The sequence below is a fragment of the Perca flavescens genome, chromosome 16, assembly GCF_004354835.1.
Source record: "Perca flavescens isolate YP-PL-M2 chromosome 16, PFLA_1.0, whole genome shotgun sequence".
Lineage (NCBI taxonomy): Eukaryota > Metazoa > Chordata > Actinopteri > Perciformes > Percidae > Perca > Perca flavescens.
Genome location: NC_041346.1, coordinates 14,214,122 through 14,233,650, shown reverse-complemented (window position 1 = coordinate 14,233,650; position 19,529 = coordinate 14,214,122). Strand labels below are relative to the sequence as shown.

General features: G+C 40.4%; 1 protein-coding gene across 2 annotated transcripts in view; it reads left to right on the top strand.

Annotated features, from left to right (window-relative positions):
- mmp17a (matrix metallopeptidase 17a) overlaps nt 1-19,529 on the top strand; it is a 75,277-nt gene that overhangs the window by 38,199 nt on the left and 17,549 nt on the right. For both annotated transcript variants that reach the window (XM_028601881.1, XM_028601880.1), the window contains 3 exons: nt 2,312-2,444; nt 3,476-3,611; nt 16,542-16,828. In XM_028601881.1, the coding sequence (XP_028457682.1) occupies nt 2,312-2,444; nt 3,476-3,611; nt 16,542-16,828 (556 nt within the window). The remainder of the gene's footprint in view (nt 1-2,311; nt 2,445-3,475; nt 3,612-16,541; nt 16,829-19,529) is intronic.

The following is a 19,529-nucleotide window of genomic DNA, read 5'->3' as shown; positions in this document are numbered from 1 at the left end:
CAGACCACATACATACAACATTTCAACAGTATCAGGCTGAGCCTTTGCCTATGCGGTTCAGACTTCAGAATCAGCGGTTTCTTTTTTTTTTCTTTTTTCCGGTTTTCCTACAACTACCACATTTTGTTCCATCATTATTTTTTCTCATCTTTCTAACCTTTTAACGGCTGGATATGTAATGTACTCAGATTATGTCTCAATCATAAACCTGCCCTCATCCACCTTTTAGGCTATATCTAAGCCAGGTTTCAACCACCTGGCATGAGAGCAGACGCTAAAAGCACATCATGACATAGACAGTTACTTCAGTTTTATTAGTAAATGAAAAGAGGCTTGTCTTGCTGACATTTATCAGGACATTAAAATAAAAGATGGTGTGCATAAACACAGGGACTAGTTATTTTTCAGACATCAGATAGATAATATAATTTAGTGCTCATACATTGTGGTAAACGAGAAGTTAACTCTGGAACAGAAAGTTGTTACGTTATTCGGGTACACGTTCTTTGTCTTCTGCTTTCTATACACTTCTTCAAGAATTGTTTTTCTTTCTCATAATCCTTGATATTGGATCATCCATATTCTATAAACGTCGCTCTTTCTGTTAAGCAAAGCCATTGATGAGGAGGCAATTATCAACTGTCAACAGGCCGCTAAAGTTAATTATTAAGTTAATGGAATTTCCCCAGTGTTGTCAATCGATAGCAGTTGCCTTGTTATCGATCTGTGTCACTCATCTTTGGTGAGTGCTTATCAAAAACCCATTAGAAAGCTGATGTGTCAGACTGGCTATCAGATCATGGAGGGGTAGAGCTCAGAGATGGAGAACAAGAGACAGCAAGATACCTTGTGTTTAAAAAGAAAAAAAAAAGGACTTCTAATGAAAATGAATCCTTCAGGAAAATAATAGTTTTCACAATCATTACTTACTTTCAAATACTTTCAAGTTGACACAACTTGTAAAATATCCCAAATGGTCTTGGCAACTTAAGGAGAGACTTTTCAGTTACAAAACACTTTTAAACAAAACGTATTATGTGTCATACATGGAACATTCCAGGCCAAAGTTTGCAAGTTACAAAACCAAGCAAAAGCAATCCAACGGTAATCAGAATATGGGGAGGCAACTGAATAATAGGGCTTTTCTTTACAGAAAGCACATGTGCAAATAATGAAATTAATGATCTTACTGGGACACTTGAATACAACAGAGCCTTCGTTAATGTTATTAGTAACACCTGTTCTCTAATTCCTAGGACTAAACAAAATGTCTGCTCTGAAAAAGACCTACGGAGATCACCAACAGACCCAGATCTTCTTTCATTTTCCTGCAACTTTTATATCTATCTTTTTTTTTTTTATCCTTCTCACTTACTACTACACTTACTTTAGCAATCTAATCTATATATGTGAGTCACTGGAAAGCATAGTCTGTCATTTATATACAATATTGAATAGCATTATACACTTACCTTGTCATAACCGGAAACGAGCATGTGTTACTGCTAATGTTATTAATGGCTGTGTTCTATATACATTTCCCTGTAAGACATGAGTAGTGAGCCAATATGAACAATACCAGGGTCCTGGATGTAGAACACCTCAATGGAATGCAGCCATTATTAATCATCATTATTCAGTTGCACCTGTGCTTTGCCTTTTCTTTGCCTATTCAGTTCAGACTTCAGAATCAGCGGTTTCTTTTTTTTTTCTTTTCCAGTTTTCCTACAACTACCACATTTTGTTCCATCATTATTTTTTCTCATCTTTCTAACCTTTTAACGGCTGGATATGTGATATTGTACTCAGAGTATGTCTCAATCATAAACCTGCCCTCATCCACCTTTTATATCTCTGCCAGCTTTCACAGTTCACACCAAATGCAGAAAATCAGTTTGTGAAATTGGACATTATTGGTATTTTTTTATCCTTCACACTTGTATGATTAATTTGATATGAACAATACCAGGGTCCTAGATGTAGAACACCTAAATGGAATGCAACCATTATTAATCATCATTATTCAGTTGCACCTGTGCTTTGCCTTTTCTTTCTATGACATGTTGAAATATCTGCTGATCTTTTTTTAATGGTTCATTTTGTGTTAAGAGTGATGGGGTTTTAGATAGTGCTCACAGTGTCAGATTAGGAAATATGTACAAAGATTGCATTCATATGCACATAGACACACAGTATCCACAGACAGTAAACATGAACAGGTGTCAGACCTTTTCAGCAGTTTTGGGATACTTGGAGATCTTGGAATGCCTGGGATGACTCTTGAACTCTCTGTCTGTGGTTTCCCTTCCAGGACTGGCTGAGTAAGTTTGGGTACCTCCCGCCCCCTGACCCAGTGACTGGTCAGCTTCAGACCAAAGAGGCCCTGACCAAGGCCATCAAAGCCATGCAGAAGTATGGAGGGCTGAAGGAGACTGGAGTCTTAGGTATGTGGCTGTGTGTGATCGCGATAAAAGGGGAGGATTATATTGGCACTTTGGATGGATGAAGGCACTATGTGTGTGTTTACTTCCTGATTACAGTATGTGTGATTGAGAGAGGGACTAAAGTGTACCTGGGGAAGAAAATACAACCTACAATTTTACCCTATCATATTGAATACAATCCAAGCAACACAAACACAAAATGTGACTTTAGAAACTGCTACTGGGTTGAGTCAATCATTGTGACAAAACAACCATTGAACATTAGAAAGGTAAAATGTATTTCAGCTCCTTTGTATTGGATTTCATTAGATTGCTTACACGCCTTGAGACACCTTGTAAACATAAATCATACTTCTCTGTCACACACAACCACAGTAGAATGACAATACTGCATACTACGTGATTGATAATAGTGGTATGTGTAAAACAGAATAACAGTATATTGATTAGTATACCTTCTGCTATTGTCTTGTACAAATCATTTTTCGCACATACAGAACATACTGTCAGCCTCACATGAACATGCACTCCACGTGCAAACACACACACACACACACACACACACACACACACACAAATTCTTCTCGTCTAGAAACATCCTTCTTTATCATATTTATAGAGGCTATAAAGCATGATACTTTAAATGGTTTTATGACAGTGGTGTGTGTGTGAACAAGTCTAATTTATGGACAATAGTGTGTGAGAGAGAGTGTGACTGTGCATGTATCGTACAGAGCAAGTATGATTTATGGCCAAAGCGCCCACTCATAACCTCCTGTACATGCACATATATATATGCATATGAGCACATACAGTATAGTATGAGTTACAGCTACTTAAACAGTCATTTGCAAACATATGTTGAACCGTAGTGGTGGATGTCTTCCACTGTGTTTATGTTAAACATAATCTGTATTCATTCTTGTAGCTTACGTTTTCCAGCTGTCATAAAACTGTGTTGTAATAATATTAGGTTTATTTAATGTCCCTTCATTATTCTGTATCACAATTACATCTCCTCTCCCCTTTAGACCACGCCACATTGGGTCTTATGAAAACACCCAGATGTTCTCTGCCAGATGTTTCTGAGGCGGAGGTGACAATGGGCCGCAGGAAACGAGGCTTGAACCCTCAGAACAAATGGAGTAAGCGGCATCTATCCTGGAGGTAGGGATACAGGAAATGCACACTATGATTAGGTGACTCTTCCTCAAGAAATCTTTTGGTTTCTGGATCAATTTTGGCTCAGAGGCAAAGCATGAAATGCATGGAATGGTTTTTGCACACAGCCATAATCGCATCTCCACGTCTATGCAGTTCTACTCCAAACTCATTTGTATGACTCCTAAAGATAAAAGACTGCGTCACAGAGTCATTCTGCAGTTTATACTGTACGTGATAAAATAAGATTCGTTAAGTGCAGCTGGACCATCTGTTAGGGATACAGCTTAGTGTTAGACAGCAGAGGAAGAGGCAGTGAAACATGGTTGGCCTGAGCTGTTTCACACACACTATCAGGAGTGATTCAACAAGGAGATATTCTAATCTGGTGTGTCACTGGTTTGTGTAATGTGTAATCTCCACATTATCGCAGTAGATACAAACAAACATGCACACACAAGCACATGCAGAAAATGCAATACAAATACACCCACACTGTCCACTTCCACGTGAGGTTGGATTTCCCATATTCTCTGAAACCATGCATTGTACAGCCACTGCTATTATGTGGCTTACTGCACATGCAGACACTCGGATGTTAAGCACTTTGTGTTTAGTGCTAATTAGAAAATTATAGCATGCTAACATGCTGAACTTAGATGGTGAATCTGATACACAACAGCATAGCATTTTCACTGCTCCTAATTAGTTAGGATGGGTAAAATGCAGAGGATGCATTTCTCATACAGTATATGTAAATGAACTTGGCAAATAAAAGACATCTTATTATCATTACATTTAGTCATGCTAATGAGACATTTTGGCAAACACATTAAAAATAACCCGGCAAGTAGTAACCACAACTACATTCAATGCTGCTCTTCTTTTTTCCATTTTATTCTTCTCCTCTCATTAATTGCTAGTGTTGAGCCATTTTTCACGAGTGTAAGTGGTTAAATTGCTTAAGTTTAGATGAGGAGCAGGTTGTTTACTGCTGACAGTTCAGTACGGCATCTCTGCTCAGTGGCGTGTTGCTTTGCCAGGAGTTGCAGTGTGTACTTGACAGCAGGAACACACTGAAAAAGACAGGCAGGCTGTGAAAGACCTGGCTATGCTTTCAGAATATGTGATGCTGAGATATTGTTTATCAAGAAAGTAAATTTGGTTTTGCAAGTGTATACACAGCACTGAGAATGCACGTGAGTACAAAGCAAAGGTAGCAGTGATCTGTTTGGTGGACAAGGGTCGATATTATATTGATATCATGAGACTAGATATCGTCTTAGATTTTGGATATTGTAATATGGCTTAAGTTTTGTCTTTTCCTGGTTAAAGGCTTACAGTGACAGCTTAAGTGATGCAATTTTCTGAACTTACCAGACTGTTCTAGCTGTTCTGTTATTTGCCACTTGGCCACATATTTATATCCACATTATTGATGAATATTTATCTAAAATCTAATTGTGGAGATATTTAGTTAAACCTACATTGTGTAATTTTTTGAGTTGATTCTTAGCAAAAACCCCTGTGTTCTTTCACAAATATATACTCATTCATGTGTACTTACTTCCACCAACTAATCAAAGTATTCTCGTAAGCGTAGAATCTGACATTCAGAATCATTCAGAATACATATGAGCGTTCGCTTGAATGACGGGAGCCATGTAGCGCCTCCATCTTTAAAATACATTAGCCAAAGAGGGACATACTTACGCATTTCCTCCTCTTACACCTTTTGGCACCGTGATGAATGCAAGGAGGAGATTACTCTAACCTGACTCTGCCAGATGGATTGCTTCACATTTGCTTGGCATATCCATCTGGGAACTTGCCGTTGGAGAACTTTTGGGAAGGGGCGAAAATACTGGTTAGCTGATTGGATAAACCATCTGTCTATCGATAGACAGGCCAAATGAACCAAGCAGATCAACGAAGCGTATGCAAATACAACCACAAGCCAGGCTACCCCTGCTGCTGCAGGCAAAGCATAGCTCGTTAGCTCAGCAAGCAAGCAACATGTCAGTAAAGGATATTTGCAGTTTGTGTAACGGGAATTTACGAATAAAAGGCACCATTTCAGGTTCCCGGTCCATATTCCTAAAGAAGGATCCAAGAGAAAAAAGCATTAGTGAGTGGCTAACAGAATTAGGGCTACCGCTGTCTGAAAATACTGGTTAGCTGATTGGATAAACCATTTGTCTATCACCACCTGTTGGTGATAGACGCTTCTCGTTGCGTCACACCTAAACCCGCCTCAAAACGGTCAGTCGGTCGGTCATTTGGCGAACGGCTCCAAAGATGCCAGACTGATCTGCGAGTGGAAAACTGGAGCTTGTGAGATCAGGACGGTCTCACGAGGCTAAGATTACTCGCCAGGGAAGCGAAAAAGAGAATTAAAACGACAACGCGACAGACAAGACCAAAGTTAATACTGGAGTGGCTAGAACAGCATCGACGTGTAAACAATAGAGAGACCTAGTTTCGGGTTCAGTCGGTGTAAGAGGAAGGGCTAGAAAGTAATATTCAGTTGGTTGTCATATACAATTTCACCGCTAGATGGGAGAAATTCTTACACAATGTAGCTTTAAAGCAACAATAGTCAACCCTATAATATGGTTGCAATATCAACATTGAGGTATTTGGTCAAGAATATCGTGATATCTGATTTTCTCCATATCACCCAGCCCTATAGCAGACAAGTACCAGTTAAACAAGTATTTATGAACCTGAGAAAGCCTTTATTTCAGCCATTGCAGGCCAAGTTAAGGAGAGTAAGTACACGGGCCATATGGGCCAAGGCAACTTGCAGAGGAACAATGACCTGAGGAGGCTAATAGATCTACGGTAGGAAACAAGAACAGCAAAATGAAGCGAGATGCGGAGGGAAAGCAGGACATCAGGGCACTGGAGGATTGAAGAAACCGGTCGATAAGCAAGAAGGATGGGAAGGCTGTGGGAGCATGAGGGAGTGAGGGGGGGTGCTTTAGTTACTGCAAAAGCAGGACAGAACATAAAGTAGAGCTTGGCTGAGAGAAGATGGTGAAGATGATGAGGCAGCAGGACGAGGACGAGTTGCATAATATTGTGTTGAGTTCATTTCAAAGACACAAAGACCTAAAAAAAAACATCTGTCTGCTTATTTACTGAGCTCCCTGCCCAACACTGTTTTGCAGCGGCAGAAGCAACAGATCAGACTGCGAGAGGGATGAGTTCAGAGGGATGAATCACTTGTCACCGCGGGCAGGATGGCTATAGCTTATTGATAATACCAAATTACCTGGTGACTTTGTCCCTGTGGCATTGCCTTGTTGAAATAATCCCCCACATCCACCCACGGGAGGATTTCTGTCAGAGATACAGACATTTCTTTGGGGTCAAGATATGATTGCATGGGGGCTCTCGTGAGGACTCAGCTGACCTGGAAAACTGAGTGGCAGCAATCCAGCATCTCACTGCAGCGAAGCTGTTGCATAGAGTCTGCTTCGGGGGGGGGGGGAACCAGCATGCACGCTGCTGTGAAGACCTGCTGTTTTATGACTGGAACATTTTGCCTTTTCTCATCACTGGCTCTCTCTTTACTCTCTGCTTCTCTCCGTCCTACTGCTGCCCATCACACGCCTCGCGATGCTCTTCTGGCCCCACACATCTTTGTGAAATAAGGCAGCATGTCTTTTCAGTCCAGCAAAGCCACCTTTCAACTCACAGCTCTTACATTTGCGTGCAAAGAAGCCAAGTTTTACTGGAAATTGAGACATACAGTATGGAGCTTGTGTCTTTTGTAGATTTCTTTTCAGCCTGGAGCTCCTGCCAAGAAACAGATGGTAAATTTATAGTGCTTTTATTATAAACACTTGTGGATTACTTGTTGGTTTCAGATTCAGTCACATTTTGAGAGGTCGCCATATGGTGTGGTTTATCAAAAGAGCAAAATAGGAAAGCATAGATATTCTATACAGAATCACAGCTACCCTCGGGTGTGTTTGGGTGCAATTTAATGAAAACATTTCTTTTTATCCAGGTATTTTGTTTATTGTGGAAGATGTATTGTTCCTTGCATGCTTCTTTATTGGATAAATAGTTACTGTAATGTTCTGGTGCTCAACTAATTTGTGAGGTGCAAAATCATCAGTTACACACTCATACACTCAAAAGTATCCACTGTACACTCATACAGAGTTAAACATTTTGACTTCTATTGTATCCTGTGCCTTTATTCAGCTCCAAGGTCTGTGTTTATCTGCACTAGATGAAGTGCTGAGGTACTGAATTGTGCTGAAATACTTTAACATCAGTTTGGGAAAACACCTACCTAGACTATTGAATAGGTATTCACTTAGGACTGTATGTGTGGCTTGAATAATAGTGATGTTAACCTTAGAGTGGCAGTCAGAACACACACAACTCTTTTTAGTGACTTTATCTTAACCAGGGGTGGAATGTAACGAAGTACAAATACTTTGTTACTGTACTTAAGTACATTTTTCACGTATCTGTACTTATGTACAATCAATAGTGCATACTTTTGACTTTTACTTGTAATAAATCCAAAAATGACACCAATGCCTCATCAGATATTAAGGAAACATGTTAAACTGAAATCCTATCTTTTCTGACAACAATGCTAATGTCGGTATTTTTTCTTTTTGAAATTTAAAAAGCATCTAACGTTAGCTACTCTGCTGTGCTGTGTCTGGCTATGTGAGAAAAGCGTCCAGCAACCTTGTTGTGAATGCTGCAGTCTCAGCCTGGCAACCCCCGTGAACTTAGAGTCTGGGCAGGAGGGGACTCTCCAGTATTTTGAATTGGTAGTGCAGTAACTATTTTAACCGCTAGCTGCCAGTATTACATACAATATTACATATTGCACCTTTAAGAGAATATATCGTAATGCAAGTACTTTTACTTTTAATACTTAAAGTACATTTAAAATCAGGTACTTTTTACTTTTACTTAAGTAGGGTTGTCATTGTTGTACTTCTACTTTTACTAAAGTAAATATATCTCTGGTTATTTGTACTTTTACTTAAGTACTGAGATTCAGTACTTTGTCCACCACTTATCTTAACACAACAGCACATTATTTGCAAGCACTGATGCTTATAGGTTTTGAGTTGAAGAAATATGAACAAATGAAAAAGGCCAAATATAATGAGAATTCACATAAGCATATGACTTAAATGGGTTATTACTAGAAATACTAATGAATTTGTGCGATCAAGCTACCAGTGTGCATATGCTCCATAAGCTTAATCAACATATAAACAGTGAAGTTATATTTATCCAGTTTCAAATACACACAAGAAATAAATTATACTTACTGCTCCATTAAGTTGCAATACAAAAAGACTTTGATCCCATTTACATACCAGAATGCCAACATTGTCCAAATCAGCTTAACTACCACTGGCATAAGCAAGCCGCACGATAAGTAGATTAGCTCGGCTTCTGTAAAACAGCCTTCATAAAAATCAATGTGCAGAGAAAGACTCAATAAAAGTTGCGTTCAGTCAGAAATAACTGGTTTTACTCGCGGTTAGTCAGAGACACACACAACTCATACCACTTGGATGCAGTATAGTGTGCTTTGAGCTCTGTTCTGCCGACGTGTCTCTTGCTATGTCGTTTTACTGACTCACAGCACAGCTCCACATGCTCAATAGCACAATGTGCAGTTTGCCACAAGAGGGCACATGGTCAACATTCAACAGCCTTTTGTACTGTACATATTCTACAGGTGTGTTAAATCAGTACCTCAATATAAAAAGCAACATATTGTAAATGGACTCCTGAGATAATATTTTGGAATGGAGTCTGTAATGGCATAACTAATTATAACTATTAATTATAACTATTAATTATAACGTAGTTTGGCTAAAGACCTTGCAAGGATGGTTTCATAGACATTCATCTGTCAGATAAGGTGTAAAACCTCTATAAGCACATACTGTATTCACTCTACGACTGTGAAAAAGAACTTCCCACAGCCATTTTATTTACCTGGTATCTAGAAGGTTTATTAGGTTTACTTGCAATAACTTAGTTATATTTGCTCATACATGTCATTACATGCATTATCTTGACTGTTGGGAAATGAATCTTATTTTTTATATATATATATATATATATATATATATATATATATATATATATATATATATATATATAAAGTTTTTTATGTGTATCAAGTCTCAGATACATTTTACTACTGTGCTGTTTTGTTTTTTAATTACAGACCTCATTATATTTCTACATTTTTTTTTATACATTTCTTTGATTTCCCAGTAAAGGGTGTAAAAGCACTCGCAGAGCTAGTTAGGGGTCCCAGCCCGAGGGGGCTGGAACACGGTCCACAGATCCAGCGGAGCTGTGGAACCCTATTGCTTTCCTATGGTTTCTTATTATTTTTCTCTGCCTAAAACAGATATTGCTGCCTAAACCGTACATGGTGGGGGGGTGCCGTTTTCAGGACTGGTCCAGATCCCCGCACGGACCTTGGACAAAAAAATTTAGCAGAGATACACGTTTGGCCTTACAACTCCCAAACCGTACATTGCACATTAAAAAACACATATCCACGCGTTCCCTGTTTTCAGCTGAATCTCGTGATATAGGGCACGGCCATTTCCGCCTAGAATTTTACGCACGTAAAGTCTTGATTTATCGTAAACCTACCTTCTCTAACTCCTCCTAGACCGTGCAACCGATCTGTACGAAACTTGGTGGGTAGCATCCCCAGCCCGACGTGACAAAAGGTTAAAAAAATAATTTTTATCAGATACAAATGACCAAATTTGTATAGCTAGCTACGAAAACACAAACTTTGCCATATCTTGGCCAAAATTAATGCTATCAACCTGAAACTTTAGATTCTTGTTTACCATGACCCTCTGGGGCCAGATTATATGACATTTGGCCACTAGGGGACGCTGCAAGTACAAAAAGTTTATATCTCATGAACGGCTCATCCAATATTTACGAAATTTTGAGGTTACCATCTAGGGCCACTCCTGAGCCTCCTCCCCCCACCCCTACAGTGGGGTACTGATTCGTCAAAGTGGGCGTGGCCTATGGGACCCAGGTTTGGATTTACAACTTACACTAGGGTGAAGAAGTTTTTTCGCAGTATTGCCAAATGCGCAAAACCAACTTTTTCTATTTCCTCCTAGGCCGTGCGACCTATTGGCACGAAACTTGGTAGGTAGCATCTCCAGATGGACATGAATTTTGCTATGTTAAAGTATTCGCAATTTACAAGCAAACATCCCACTCCGACTCTATGTACCAAATTTGGTGAGGATCGGCCATTAGGGGGCGCTATAATGAACGTAGACGCGTTTTGGCAAATAAGTCAATGCATTTAAATGGGAAATTTGCAATGACAATATCTCTGCCGCAGTAAATACTATCATCACAAAACTTGAGATTATTGTTTGACATGCCACTCTGCGGCTCTATACCAGATTTGGTGATGATCGGCCGTTAGGGGGCGTTATAATTGAGGTTGAAGCGTTTTGGCCTTTTACTCAATGAATGGGAAATTTGCTATTGCTATTTCACCACAGACTTTGGAGCTCGCACTTGGTGAAATTTCCTGACTTTTGCCTTGCCGCTATCGTGCTTTGGCTTCTCCTTTCGTGGCCTCCGCTTTCATAGGCTCCACGTGTCATCAGGGGCGACTTGCGCCAGGGGGGACTCGCAACGGGGAGGCTTGGACCCCATCATAACTGCTTGCAGTTCTAGTTTCACTTAAAAAGCATCCAACTCAAATACAATAACTAGAGTATTTCTTTGTTTAAAACAAATCAGCCAGATTACAAATATTAATTTACGTTTTTTTTGTCAATCAAGGATATAGTTAATAGTCAGGTGTAGATAGATATTATTATTATTATTATTATTATTATTATTATTAAAAGCATGAATAAGTGGTGAATCATCATGAATACTGCATATTGCATATTTTAGCTTGCTTACTCTCATCCCTACTTCATTCCCATCCACCTGTAACAGTGCCCCTTTCTTTTCTCCTTCCTCGTGCTATTTCCTCCTCTTCCATCCTCTGTTTGTGAGCTAAGCACCATAGTGAAAGATTCGCAGTCCGTCCAGGACTGCCTGCTCAGTAGTGTCAGGGTGTGCTTTGATGTAAGCAGTTCTTTATGGAGGTATTATATTTGATTGATGTGGAAACGTCTGACGGTACACTCTGTTCTCAGATATTTATTTGTGAGTCAATGATGCACACTCAGAAGCTCTGCTGCTGCTAAACAGCCCTCAGCCACTGAGCCAATGATGACTCCTGCTCTATGCTGCAGCTAAAAACTCTGACATCTGCACTTTATTTTTCCTTTAAACTTTGCTGGCTCATGTGCTTATCACTTCCTAACTGCTCATCAGTCACGGCCATTAAATCTAAAGAAAATAAACATTCACGCCGTGATCACACAGCCATCAGCTTTGACCAGCCACAAGTTTATTCTTTTAGGGCTGAGCTGAGAAATCCATGCAATGAAATGACTTGATCACAACTTTTGCCTATTATCAACAACTTTTTGGTCTGACTTGTTTTAACCTGGCGATAATTACAATTTGAGAGCGACTGTGATAACCTGGTTACGAGAGCAAATTCAAGAATTGTGTGTTGCTTTTAAAACCCTTGTGACCACATCAAAGGAATGCACTAAAATGTTAAAATAATAATTATAATAGCAGAAGAAAACAACTGGAATGTCCACTTGACTGTCCACAAGATTTGACCAACAGCTTCAAAATATCTTCCTTATTGAGAACGCTTAATCCAACAAAAAGAATGTGCTCCCCTCCCAAAACAAAACTCCAAAAGGAATCAAACTCGCCAGCCTTGGCTTGATTCGCTGCTCAGTCTTTAGGGTCCTCAGTACACACTCGTTTCCACCATGGAAGGGAGCTAAATGTGTTTCTTTTTTTATAGCAGGAGGCTGCCTGGCTCCAATCTTTCTCCTCTGCCCCCCTCACAAACAAAATTAAAAGATTCCAACAGTCCCGTAAATAAAACCATTCCAGTCATGACCGAAAGAACGAGATCCATGGTACAGGCGGAAAATGCCGAAATGGGATTCCTCAGGAGGGTGGCTGGCGTCTCCCTTAAGGCGCTGACACACCAACCTGATTATCGGCCGTCTGGCAAGGTCAGTGACCCGAGTCTTTTTTGGTGTGTTCCATGCCGTCTTCAGCCAGAGGAGCCGTCTGCTTTCATTTTGGCCGATTTGACATGTTGAATCGGTGGGTGGGCAGTCAGACTCAATGACCAATCTGATTGGTGGAGTGCTAACCCGGAAATGACGAGCGGGGTGAGCGTGACAAACGCCTCTCAAAATCTGACGAAAATCTTTTAAACTGACCTTTGTCGATCTGAAATGAAGACAGAATCAGACACTTCCTTGGCTATTTCTCGCTTAAAATGTTTTCAGAAACACGTTTCGGTGAACTATTTTTTGTAAAATTTGAGATCATATTCCGAACGAGCCGCCATTATGGAAGCCAGACCCAACGTGACGCTTTTGTCCAATCAGCTGCCGGTTTTCATTTTTTGGGCGACAATACAGATTAGCGCCGCCTGCTGTTATGGAGACGTATTACGTCTTGCGCATGCGCAGAACGTACGCTCAACTCAGCGTCACTTTGGTGTGTTCCGAGGCACTTTTTTGACCAACTCAGGGAGGGAGTCAGTCCGACTGCCTTTTCTGCTGACGGTCAGCCGTCGGGTTGGTGTGTCAGAGCCATTAGAGATGGGGTGAGAAGCTCAGTCATCCGTGAGGAACTTGGAGTAGAGCCGCTGCTCCTTTGTGTCAAAAGGAGCCAGACCGTCTGAGCTAGAGGTTGCCCCAGTAAATAATTTTCTTGCCGATAGATAGAGGAGAGGATCGATACCACTCTCATGTTTGTAAGCTATGAAGCTAGCCAGCATGGAATTAGCTTATCTTAGCATAAAGACTGGAAGCAGAGCCGGACTCCATCCACAAACTATACCAGCATCTCTAAATCTCTCTAACTCTCACATTGTATTTAGTTGTTCAAACTGTACAAAAACTGAAAAAGTTGTGGTTTTATGAAGAGTTACTTGCTAAAAGTACTTCTTGGCCAGATGCAGTGACCTCCTGGAGTGTTGTCATCACAGTTAGGTTGCCAGGCAACTAGAGGAGACTCCTCTAGAAGAAGAAGAAGTCAGAAAGCAAATAGGTGTGTTTTCTCACATGTCAATTCCTTTAAGTACACTGCCATGATCAAACGGGTGCATTGGATAGATGTTGCAGTGAGACTTGTAAAAGGTTTTGACTTGGGTCATACAGAAAATGACAGTAAAAGATAGGTCATTACTGGAAGGATAATTTAATCATGTTTATTTGTTAGAGCATTTTTATGTCATCATAATCTCAGTCTTGACTTGTCGTTGTCAAATGTATCCTTGAGGAACAATGTTGTCATATTTTGGTGATGACATATTAATTCAACATATTCAATTCAATTACTCACTGAAAAAAATTGCTCATTGTGTCAAGTAAAATAAGACTATATAATTAAGGTTGGTATAAGGTAAATATATCTGCTTAGGTCACCTGTAGTTCAGTTGTAGTTACTGTTATTAGGAGGAACACATACAAAACTAAATACTGGGCAAACTGACTGCACGTCGTGGCTTAATTAAAACATAATCAATAAGGTTGTTAAAATCAAGTTGTATTATTGACAAACTGACAAGATCCCAGCCATGCTCCGTGAGGTTAACCAAATTTAAAGGAGGCACCACAGGGATATGACACCTGGTTTATTTACTATGCACCTACAGTATAGTCTCCTTATGTAAACACAAGCAGTTCCCCGGGGCTCCTCACTTCATCTGAGATGCAGGTCAGGAATGTTGTCACCTTGGCTGACCTGCCGTCAATTACACACACACACACACACAGAGACACACACTTTCACAATCTGACACACATAATGGATGCACATACATACTCGCACAGTGACAAACCCATGCACTCTGCCTCTCCATCTTTCTCTCTCATCAACACTCTCCCAGACGTACACAATCGCCCACCCTCGTCCGTCTGAATTAGGACTAATAAGCAGCGATGTTGTCCGTGGAGGTTGAGCCATTTGCACTGACCTTGGCTAACTGCGGTTTGCAGTGAGGGTCAGACACTCAGGCAGTATGAATAAGTGGACTGTGTAGCACATGTTGTGTGAACAAATCAATCCAAGAACAAAATCATACTCACCGCACACCACAGTTCTCCCCAAAGAATAGGCGATCTAATTAGATTTTGAAGTGACTAGCTGCATACATTTTTGTCTTAAATAGGTAAAAACTCTCTCTTCAAACTACTACCACCTTATTGCTTCAAGCTGAAGTGGCTAATGCCGCCCATGTGTTTACTGACAACATGTTGACATAGACATATTTGCTAATTAATACATTAATTAGCCGCATTAATAAAACTCATTCGCATCACTGGGTGTGTTAAAGACACCGCGGTAACGGCAGAACAGGCAGCTCAAGTGTTGACTGCAGTGGGGAGCAGGAGAAAATATCAGCTTATGTAGGCAGAAATTATGGAGAGAGGTGACAGTTTCTGTTTTTATAATTAAAGGCTGATTATGCCCAAACCCTATCCTTTACTGTTTTTTTACATGCATATACTGAATCATAAAAGAGGACACTTATAAGGCTTGGAGCTCTAAAAGAAAAAAATGATATGCTGTATACACATACATCATATGGCCTCACAAGGTGAAATGGGGATTGACTTCATTGCAAAAAGGAGTAAATTGAGAATGGTGATGGAGAGAATAACTGTCTGTCTGCCTGGCTGTATATATTATGTATGTACTGTAATAGTGTGTATAGTATGTGTACCAAGATGAATCACTGAACATTGAAGAGCAGATAAAAAGTAAACCGTGATGAATGAGAACAAAACTGAAAGAAAGATGAAACCGAACAAGCTGACTTTTATGAGTGTGCCTTGAGAAGTGATTTGAGACATTAAAGAGACCTCGCTGGTGTGAGCTCCTCTGGCAGGTGTTCAGAAGTTTGACTTTGACAGTAAAGGTCCGGTCACCCTCCGCTACAAGCGGAGTCGTTGAAACAGCTGCTGTTCTGGCTCGTGTGGATGAAAGGTCTGAAATGTAGCTGGTGGCCAAAGTTGTTTTCGACTCAGAAGTTATCAGTAAAATATACTTATAGGAACAATTTATTCCACTCAAAACCTTTGTCCGTGAGCCTAAGACGGCGTTCGAGGCAAATTGTTGTCATCAATTTAACTCTATCCCTTTTGAATACATTTCTACAAAGGGAAGGGAAAGGGAAAATTATGCTATAAACCAGGGTTCTTCAACAGGGGGTCTCGGACCCCTAGAGGGTCCTCAGAGTCAATGCAGGGGGGCCTCCAAATTGTTGTTAACTCTTGAAAGTAAAAAAAATATATATATATTAAAAGTCTTAACATGAGTCCAACATATTACTAGTAAATATAACTCCCCACTAATGATAGGCTTACTGGCCTATAGGTAAGGTAGTCACTAAGGCTACTAGTCACTAAGGCCATCCACAGATACAGTTCATCGTAAGGATTCACTGTGCCTGTATGTTTAACATTAAAACATGATTTATAAAATCATGCAAACAATTATTAGGCTATGCAAAAAAGGTATGTATAAGGCTCTAGGCCACCCTACGCGTTATTGTACGCTCAGTATAATATGCAACTTAATTTTGTACAATATGTAGAAGGGGTTCCTGTTTTGTCTCCCTTTCATTTAAGGGGTCCTTGGCAAGGTGAATTTGCTGAAAACTGCTAAAACAGGCCTGAGAGTGAAAATGTGGCTCCTAATAATCCCCACATCTTGCCTTTCTTTCCTCTCTCATGTAACATATCTGCCTCCTTCGTTTCTTCTCAGAGTGAGGACCTTCCCTAAGGACTCGGCCTTACTGGGCAGGGACACTGTTCGAGCCCTGATGTACTACGCCCTGAAGGTCTGGAGTGACATCGCACCACTAAACTTCCACGAGGTGGCTGGCAGTGATGCAGACATTCAAATTGACTTCACTAAGGCCGACCACAATGATGGATATCCCTTTGATGGGCCAGGGGGCACCGTGGCGCACGCATTTTTCCCTGGAGAGAGGTTCGCAGCTGGGGATACACACTTTGATGATGATGAGGCCTGGACCTTCAGATCTCCAGGTGAGGAACTATTGTTAAGTGTCAAAGTGTGTATGCATGCATGTGAATATGCATATTAATTAGGGAAAGTCGGTGTGTGTTTGAATCAAAAGAAGGGTAGAAGATGGAAGGGTGATGGGGGGGAGAATGGATATGGACTGATATTCTGGGAAACATCTCACCAAAGCATTTCTTAGAGACTCCCAGAGTACTATAAAATGTGTCGAGGAAACTTAAAGAAAAGGAAAAAGAGCCTGGAAATTGTTTTGAACTTTCATGCTCACTAAAACTTCTATATACAAAACTAGAACACTGAATGCATTTTGGAGCCAAGCTGTGCTTCTACTCTTTGTTCAGGCTCCAGATTCTATAATTAATATTTAATTTGTTAGTATGAATATAACATAGAATGGCTTCAGACACAGAACTCAGAGTAGTAATTAAAGCAGTGGTTGTTATCACAAGCGTATTAGGAGGCATAGAAGGTGTCCTTTAATTTCCTTAAACTGTCATAAACAAACTAGTCTACTCTAATACGCTCTTCTTTTTTTTTAGCAATACTTACTTATATGGATCCCACTTGATTGTTCAAATAACCATGGGGTTTTCACAAGAATTGAGTGCTTTGCATTTCTTAACAGATGATTGGGCAGAAAGAAAAGGCATGTTTTGAGTGATCATAAAATATTTCCTTTCTTTGATTTATGGCAATAAAATCTAAAAGGCACATGTCTCTACTAGACCTCGAAGTAGCAGTATTATCTGTGATGTCAACTAAGGGCTGCTCCAATGACAATCGATAAAAGAGTGATCTGGACACAATGGCACAGTGATGAGATTTCCAGGGCTGTGGACAGACTCTTCTGTTCTGTTAGAATTAAAGTCCTTGTGTATTTATTGCACATTGCACTATTGCACTAAGATTTAGCATTAGAGTTCAGCAGCTCGATGGAGGCTGGAACAAACGATAGCTTCAAGCGGTTTGATTTGCACGTTGGCACACAGTCTTCTTCCGGATGGCAGAGGTTCATATTCACAGATGAGGGGATGTTGAGACTCTGTAATGATTTTTGTTGCTTGTTCCATGACTGCCTGCCCGTACAGGCTCTGTATGGGCTCATATTCCTTCTTCCCTAGTACCTTTATAGCTGTTTTGTGCATGCTGGCAAGTCAGATTTTTGTTTGGTTGCCAAACTGTACTGTAATTCTGCATCTAATGATGCTAAATAGGATTGCCTGGTAGAACAACAGCATGATTTGGCAGCTCGCGCCACACAGCCTCAACCAATCACCTTCGAAAGTAAAGTCTCTGCTGCAGTCCATTGCACAGGTTAGCAATGTGTGTATTCTATGTGACATTTAGAATGGGATAGTTAGTGTCACACCACTATCAGGATCCGTTTACTTCTTCCACAGCTGGTGAAGTTATCACTTGTATAACCCATGCAGATCAGGCACTTATTTCAAAGTGTGCAATACCATGATGATCACTTACCTTGAGACAGATAACACACAATTCTTCATGACACATGCTCCTCTCATGATTGTGTATAAAACCTCAGGCTGAAAAAGAATAATCTCCTCGGGTGTTACAGGCTCACTATCCTCTCCTTCTCCCCTGAGATGGAGCTTAAAGCTTGTAGCGGGGGTGTAGATGACACTGGCTGCACCAGCTGCTGACTCTATGATGCAGCCAGGACCTCTGTTCATTTCCATTCTTTTGCTTTTGCCCTCGTAAAGCTGGGAACCATATGTTACAGCAGCTCAATCTGCTCCAATTAGACCTCACTGCAGGCCGCAGCAGGGGCAGGACATGATGGCATGATGCTGTAGTAGTTCACAGAATCATCTGCACACATAGGGGGTTAATGGGAGCAGGGCGCGGAAGGAGGGAGGGGTCAGAGGTGGGTTCTTGTCCTGCACCCAATCTATTTCTCTATTCAAAATGTTCAACATAATGACCAACAATGATTTAAACTGAGAGATTAAACAAAGAAAATGATCTGTGCAAATTAAAAGAATTATGTTTCCAGTCATAAATGGAATTGTCAGATGGAAGACAGCCATGGGGTTGAAAACGGCCTTCGCTGGCAGCGAGAGTGAACAGGTGCTGGCTGTGAATCATCTTACCTTGTTAGATGTTCCTGCTTTCAAGGTCCCTTCATTCACTCACTTCACTTCATGAAGACAGACTTTTTCATTTGTAAATAATGCATCTGCCTCTTCCCATTTGGCGGCATTTAAGCCCTCTGTTTCTTATAAAACAGCCACTTGTATACTGCTGCCTTTGATTTTGTAACATTATTTTAGAACTTAATTAGGGTTTATGTGATTTCAGATAAAGATACCATACCATGGACATTTGTACGCTATAAAAACAAGATATTGATCCCCTCCTTTCCTTTTGCCCTTGCTATCTTTGTCTTTCCTTTAAGACTGTCTACTCAAACGCCTTTAGCAATTTAAGATTTACCTCAAGGCCAGCCAGTGTCATCTACACCCCCGCTAATTACACAATGTAACATTTTCTCTTTCTAATGAACTAGAAAGGATAATAGCTACACAATCATCTCTAAAGCAATGTGGTATTCAAATGTTTCAGCATGACATTTAGGTCATTTCACAGTGCTAAGAATGCACTTTTAGTAATAAATCACCTACAGCATGCAGTACCTACGATTCTGACTTCAGGATAGCTGATGATTCTTTCATTGTATACTTG